General features: G+C 33.6%; 2 protein-coding genes across 2 annotated transcripts; both read right to left on the bottom strand.

The window, feature by feature from the left end:
• Nucleotides 1-17: 17 nt before the first annotated feature.
• On the bottom strand, nt 18-3048 carry Tsp_12485 (conserved hypothetical protein; the record flags this gene model as incomplete). The annotated part of the gene is made up of 6 exons (XM_003368164.1): nt 3028-3048; nt 2880-2977; nt 2749-2832; nt 1545-1735; nt 938-1438; nt 18-115 (listed from the first exon to the last, which is right to left on the bottom strand). Coding segments are annotated over exons 1-6 (993 nt in total), but the record flags the coding sequence as incomplete, so codon positions are not given.
• A 1656-nt stretch (nt 3049-4704) lies between these two features.
• Tsp_12484 (serologically defined colon cancer antigen 1-like protein) lies at nt 4705-7579 on the bottom strand. The gene is made up of 3 exons (XM_003368163.1): nt 7575-7579; nt 5185-7114; nt 4705-5019 (listed from the first exon to the last, which is right to left on the bottom strand). The coding sequence occupies exons 1-3, from the start codon at nt 7577-7579 to the stop codon at nt 4705-4707; spliced, it is 2250 nt and encodes a 749-aa protein (XP_003368211.1).
• Between the last annotated feature and the right edge of the window lie 287 nt (nt 7580-7866).

The raw sequence follows: 7866 nt of genomic DNA, 5'->3' as shown, positions 1-7866 counted from the left end.
GGTTTGTTCTCGTTTACTGCAGAGGCACCATCGACATTCGGTTCTAGATCAGTAGAATCGTTTTTCTCCAATCGAGTTCGTTTCATTTTCGGCATCGGGACCTCTTCTTCAAGGCCTGTACATAAGAAAATCAAATAAAAAACAAATCTCTATTACGGAACGTTAGTGTTCAGTTAAAAATTATAAATCACCTCCCAATTGGTTGAAACTTATTACAATTTACAGCGGCATTTAAAAAATCTATATATTAACAATTGGTGCATATTTAAGAAAATAAGCTTTGGATCTACCCAAATTACAGTAATTAGAGTTGTACAGTACGAAAAAACCGTGGGAACGCGATAAAAACAACATCCAACGATACAGCTCAATTATAATGCAACAAAAATTACAAAATCATACAATTTAAATGAATGGACTTATTAGCGTTCCCTTTTCAAAAGTGTTCATGAATAACTATTATTTCCAAAAACAAAAATGACAAATGGGTACAGATCAACAAATTAATTTTTTAAAAACTGACGTCAAAATCATTTACAAATAGAAGCATCCGAATTTATGACCATTTTCCATAAGTGATTAAAAATGTTAAGTGCTTTCTTTCATTATTTATTAGGTTGATAATTCAAGAATGAAAATTTTTCATTGCGAACATTTTAAAAGCACGCTTTCAGTATGCTTCTTACGATAACGTTTTCAATATTTTCAATCTTTTCATGGTTAATTTTACATTTTAAGAATTCAATTGTTTCGCTGACATTTTTTTAACATATTCTTTTTTTTCAATTAAAGCTCGTCAATTGTTTTTATATTGGGGAAGATTTAAATTTGTAATATAGCGGTTATTTTAAAAATCTCACGTTAATAAAAAGAAATTTTAAGAAATTGTGCTTTTGTGCGCAAAGCAGACTCGTCTTCGTTTGAACAACTCACTCACCTGTAGATCGCAATTTAATAGGATAAGTTTTTGCTGTTTTTTTCCTCGTTTCAATCGGTTTTACCGCTTCCGGCTTAACCGGCAACAACTCATCCTTCACCTCAACTGATTGCTCTGCATCAGCTAGATCAATCTTATTCAACTTTACCAAATCGTCTTTCTTTTGATCAGAAAAAATAGGTTTTACAGGCTTTCCACGTCCCCTGGGTGCAACAACAATACACGGAATGCCAGCTGTTGCTGAAGATTTGGCACTACACGAAAGATTCGGAGGAGTTCGAATTGCAGGTTCCACGGATAATAAATTCGCTGTACTGGAACTTTCTAAACTAGGAAACACTAATCCGGACGTTGATGGCACAGATACAGCTGCAGTCGGCGATCCCAATTCCAACGTAGGGCAAACGTTTCGTTTACACACTTCCGCTCCCTTTACGTTGATCTCATCCATAATAATATCCTTCCAAATCATCACAATGTCGACGGACAAGTTCCTCACCTCTGAAATTGCAACGCCCGTCAGTAGTTATCGGGCACACACACACACACACAAGTCATGCAAGTGCAAAGTCTAATAAACTTAAACAAAACAAAACAAATCTCTGACCTGTACTAATATTCGTTCTTTTGGAGAGACGTTTGATCAACTTCGGTGTACTGTTGCTTTTCAACAAATCGACATAAACGGGCAAGTCGATAAACAACTGTAGTAGCTTCGACAAAAATTCCCAATTTTCGCTCTTTTCACCTTCGATCAACCAAGTAAGCAACAAATCCCAAGCGCCAGCTTCCAAAATTCTAAATGTTTTACTATGAATACATTTCAAAAAAAACTAAATCAATTAATAATAAAAAATTAATTAAACAATCAGATAACAAATAAAACACTTTAACAAGAACATTTCTGAAAACTTGTCCACTTTAACAAGGGTACTAAAAGATTACCATAAATAAGCAAAAATCACACTGCTAAAAAAGTGCTTTTATTAACTGATTACAGTAAAATAAATGTCTATTCACTGAAACAGTACGAAATAAAGGAAATCAAGAACATTTTTCGGTGCCAAGAAAAAAAGTACAGAAATAAACATGAAATATGCCATAGTGAATACAGCAAACAATTTTTGAAATTGCACGTTTCAGTTCGCAGATCAAAGCAAACGAACATTCCCAACTCAAAAACAACGTCGAATTTATCAAATCTATTTCCTTCCTATGAAGCTGAGAAATTGCATTCAATAAATAATAGCACATTATGCCGATTAGTGAAAAAAATTTATATTACAACATCAACACAACATACTTAGATTTAATTTTATTTTAAAATGTGCTGAATTCCCATCATTCACTTACCGTTAAAACATCAGAAAAAAACCAAAAACGCTGACACGATAAAACACACTAATGAAAAACTCAAATTGTTTACAGCACTAAAACTGATAGCAGTAAGCCTACATCACCAAACTGTTAAACATAAATACATACTGTACTGCTATTGTAATATTCAGGAAGAACATTCTGTTCACGTAGCATGCATGAAAAAAGTATATTTAAATACACTGACAAATATATAAATATGTAGGTATTTATGTATGCATGTAAATTTAAAAATTATATCATTCAAGTAAAAGACTGCAATAATGCAAAACACAAACTGATGTCATACTGTAAAGTTGAAAATATGTTTACATCAACAATTTATTAAAATTAATAACAATTCGCTATGATTAATAATAAATAATTAATTAATTAAATCGTTCAAATTAAAAAATAAATACTAGTAATTAGAATACTACATAAATTGTACTTACTTTTTCCTATCTTCTTCGGCAGTATCTTTAATGCTGCTTAAAAAAATCATACGCACTGCCCATGTTGAAGCATTTCGCATACATCTGCAAACGTACACTAAGAATTCGGCTATTTTCTAGAAGACACTTACTGAACGAAATCTGTTGCACTACCACTCGCTGCAATGCCACGAGCGTCGTTCACCAGTGCAATGCCAGGAGTGCATATCATGTCCAACGTACTTTGTAACTAAATTATACAACATGTAAAAACGGATGATATAAATTCAATGCTTTTACCTTCTTTGCTTTTGGAGGCATTTAGACCAAATAAACTATAAAATAACATTATCAATCGTTTTGATCAGAAAAGCATTTTCAATAACATAACCTATTTAAGAAACAGCTAACGTAATACAAAAATATGCCATTGTAATACGCTTATATTTTTCAAAACATCATACTGTAGAATTATTCTTACCGCAGAAAAATTTTCAACTCATCGAATAAAGCAGACAGCCAATATTAACAAAAACTAATAAAAACAAAAATCTCAAACCAGCACGCTTTTGCAGCTTTGAAATGTAAATTTTTTCAAATGCAGAAAATCTATTTTGAAAACAAGTACGTCAACATACAAGTATAAAAATGAATCAATATAATGAAATCTAAAAGTATTTTAATTTAAATGAAATATTTAGCATTTTATATTCAATTCAGCAAAATTAGCCAATAATAAACAATGTCTGAAAAGAATCATATAGGAAAAAAGGCTATTTTAGAAAGAAACTGCTGATAAGTCAAATGCGCATATTCCATAATTTAAAAAAGTTGGTATTACTGCAAAGCATGCTGAAAAACGTTTCAAACATTTGTTGTTTAGCTTTGGAATTTTAATAATAAAGTTCAAATCATTTCAATTATATTATGAAAAACAGCATGCAACAAGAAAACATGGAACAAAAGCAAAATGCTTCTACTAATAATATTCAAACAAAACTAGTGCAAAGCATTGAACACCAAGCACTTAAAAACAACAAAAATTATAAAAAAGTATAACATACAAGTATCTTAGCAAAATCTGCTATGAAACATGAATAAGGGAATTCATTTCGCAGAGCATTCACAAAGCATACACAACATTGATTACTATACCAAATTGTAACAAATAAACTTACAGTATTTCAATTAACACGTTGTTTGACAATCAAGTTTCACAAAATACAGTTCATAATAATGTTTATGTTCATACTAAATTATGCCATTTTGACAAAAATAAAATACAAATTTTTACATTTTAATATTTAAAAATTACTGAAAGTATTCAATTTCAATCAATATTTCAATTGAGTATTCAATTAAAATTGTCCATATTTATTTATATAGATATATGCAGTTGTGGTGTATAACAGGGATATAATTTTGCATAAAAAAGAGGATAAAGCAACATTTCAATGAATTAAACAATATTTTAAAAAATATTTCATAACAATAAAACAATTAATAAACTGCACCTGCATTAATAAACAAACGTTTAAGCTGTTTAAATAAAATTGTTAAAATTTAGCTAAAAAATTATTAATTCAAAAAAATTTTAATTTTAAATAAAAGCTTAATCATTCGCGTTTAAAATGCATTATTTTTTTTAAATACTACTTTTTGCTAAATTTTTGCAAAAACTAGTAATCAAGTATTAAAATTGATTAAACAGCTGATTTTCCAAGAGAACAACAGAACAAATGGAACAAAAAAACGGCAATTATCCTGTTAATTGCCAATACAAATCAAATATAATATAGGTTCGTGAAATAATTAACACTTTATACACACATACATATGTGCACTGTATTTTGTTCACTTTTGCTTTATTTTTTCTGGCGAAAATTTTCAATTAACCAATAAAAAACCCATTCAATTTTAAATAAAAATACAGTCAGTCATGCGCACTGAAAAAGAAAAAGAAAGGAAAGAAACGATTCAACGCTTCTTGCGTACAGAGTGAAGATTTGGTGCCGACACTTTGACTTTTCCAGGAAAATCACGTGCTACATCTTGCTCTTGAATTACTTTAATAAATTCTCGCAACCCTGGCCATGCCGTTCTATCTTGCATGAATAAATCAATTGCCGTTTTAATCGCTTTACCCTTTTTAGTAGTACCTGGTGTCAATTTGACCTTGAATTTGTAATTAGTCAATGCTGCATAGGGGGCACAAACAGGCAACGCAAATAATATGTTGTCATCTTCAGTGGGATTACCAGTTAAACATTGCACCGCATCCAACGTTTCGTTCTGAACAACATTTATATCATATCCCTCATCTTCATCTTCATCATCATCTTCTTCTTCTTCTTCTACTGCCGCTGCTGTTGCTTTTCCGAATTCTTTTTCTTCCTCTTCTTCATACTGCGTATCTTTTTCTGATTCCAGCTTCAAACCATCCAACGGTATTTCAACATCCGGATATGAAAATTCTTCACTGTTCACTGAGTTGAATGACTGCTCACTTAGTTCACTTCTGACCAGCTTCTTTTGTTTCTTCTGTTCATCCTGCAAATTATCACAATTCGCTTCTTCGCCGTCAAGTTCATCTTCAGCCTGACACCGTTTTTCCAAATGACGAGCTGCTGATTCAGAATCCAATCTAAACAACAGTCCAAAGCCCATTACCAGCTGAGACGCAGTCAAATAGTTCTTCTTGCCTCGAATCATGAATCCGCCTGTTTTCAAATATTCACCAGAAGGTGCTGACTTGGATACTTGATCATGCTTCACCCACCAAGCGCTGGTGACCACTTTCGACTCCCACGCAGCGGACAAGCATACAGCCAACGCGGCCGCTTCGTTGAGCGTTTTTGGAGGTATTGGCCCTTTGTCCTCGGATTGCTTGATCACTACACTGGCAGCGCCTCGCAGATCTGCGTGAACATACAAGTCGCCAGGTTTCAAGTAACGCTTGACCAAAATCTCATTTTGCTTCGCATCTCGACCAGCGATCACCAGCAGGCGATCGGATGAAAAAAACCAGTGAAATTTTTCAAACCAAAACATTTTCCGCACTTTTCCAATGTTCGTCTTTTGTCTGGTGGATTTCAACTGCTCTTTGGTGTGTAATTCAGCTGATTTCAACGCTTTTCCACCAGCTGCAATCGTCTTCTTTTGCTTCAACGCCGACTCTTTCATCTGCGAAAACCATCGTCGTGAATTTTGGTGTGAACTCAACGCCAAATCAATTTCCACATCGACAGTCTCTGCATCCCCCAACTCTTGATCATTATCGAATACATCAACAGGCAAACGCATCACAAACGCATTCCGTTCCAAACACAGGCCGACAATTTTCCCAGCCACTGGATCGCCCAAATCACGCGCATCCTGAATCATTTCATTGATCTGAAACCATTCAAGCTTCATAGCTATGGCGCTGCGCAGCACTGCCAACGCCTGTTCGACCGTCTCGCTGTTCAGTTCCACCGCAACTGCCATACGCTCTTTTAACATCTGATCCGCCTGCAAATTCGCCAACCGCTGCTCGTGATCCTGACGCACATTTTCCAATCGCTTCAATGCAGCTCGTTCTTGTTGCAACTGTTTCTGCTGACACTTCTGACTGTCCAATTTGGAAAAATATTCATCAACCGCTCCATTGAAAGTGTCAAATTGTTTGCATTCACTGCTCGCAAATTGGGAAAAAAAATACGGATGAAATTCGTGAAATATTTCAATTCGTTCACCAGCTGCGTTTTCTTCGACAGTCATTTTCAAATAACCACGGCTCGGTTCCTTACGAATCTTTTCAAACAGTTCGAATGCCAAACTCAAGCTCAACGCTAGCGCTGAAACAAGACTTTGATCCCCAATCACAGCTTGCACTTTCATTCTCAACGATAATTTGTTTTCCAATAAGCAGTGTTCAAGCAACAGTGGTCCATAAGGAAAATGAGGTACCAAACACTTGTGCAAAGTATCACCAGGTTGGCAAGCATGGAGCAAACGATTGGCCATTTCCTCATCAGCAGTGCGGCGGTATTCTTCAAATTCACGAACTTCAACAAGGTATGTTTCACGAACTGCGTATCGTACATTGTCAGTTTCAATTGTTCTTGCTCGAAGAATGTTCAAAATCACGTATTCTGAATCTGTAAGAACAACGTTCCCACGGTCGTATAATTCTATTATTAAATGGCAGGCTGTCGGACCATTCCCGAAACGCATATCAACAATGCGATCCAAACCAACAACGCTGATATCTTCTAAACGCTTGTCACGCAAATGCTTACGTAGCTTCATCGTAAAACCAGACGGCATAATATTTTTCGACCACCCGTACTCAGTACTGTGCAATCGGATGCCAGATTCAAAAATAATCATCACCTTCTTATCAGGCCTGACAATAAAATATAATCATTATTTTCACAAATTGAAAAATTTCATTACTAATCAGTAAAGAAATCAATAAATAAAAGAAACATCACGAGAGAATTATTTTGATAAACAGTAATATCTACTTGATTATCATATACTGTAAAAACATTCTAAACAAATGATAATTTTTCTCTCATATGCTGCTGCCAACAGGCATTCTGACGAGTTAGCAAAATTAAAACAAACAATAATGCTTTTTACAGCATAACTGTATGATGGGTTATGACATAAGTTTAATCATTAACTTTCAGACAAAATAAAGAGATGAGCACATTCGTTAAAATGCACAAAATAATTTTGGGGATAAAATCAAATACTCTTTTACTTGAAAAGCATCGTCCAGTTATATAAAGCTGAAAAATGCACAAATTAAGACTAAAACATCAAAATCGACATTAAAAAAACTTCAAAAAGAAAATTACTTCATTTGTTGCAAAACAATTCATAAAAGTTGTTAATTTCTAATTAGATGAAAAGTTTAAAAAAATGCAACAAATCACAATAACAACGGATAAAAACGGTACTCTAATTATCGTCACAGAGAAAACTATGGATATGAATAAATAAATTACAACATATTTCACTGCTGAATTAAAATAAAGAAAATTTCGATTTATGCTAAATAATTTGCAAAAGTAAAATAAGCCTGTCTACTACGAAGCATTTATATTTCAGTTTCAATATGAAAGTTTAAGAAATCGCAATGCATTCAAC

The sequence above is a fragment of the Trichinella spiralis genome (assembly GCF_000181795.1).
Source record: "Trichinella spiralis strain ISS 195 chromosome Unknown Scfld2975, whole genome shotgun sequence".
Classification (NCBI taxonomy): Eukaryota; Metazoa; Nematoda; class Enoplea; order Trichinellida; family Trichinellidae; genus Trichinella; species Trichinella spiralis.
This window is presented reverse-complemented; position numbering and strand designations above follow the sequence as displayed.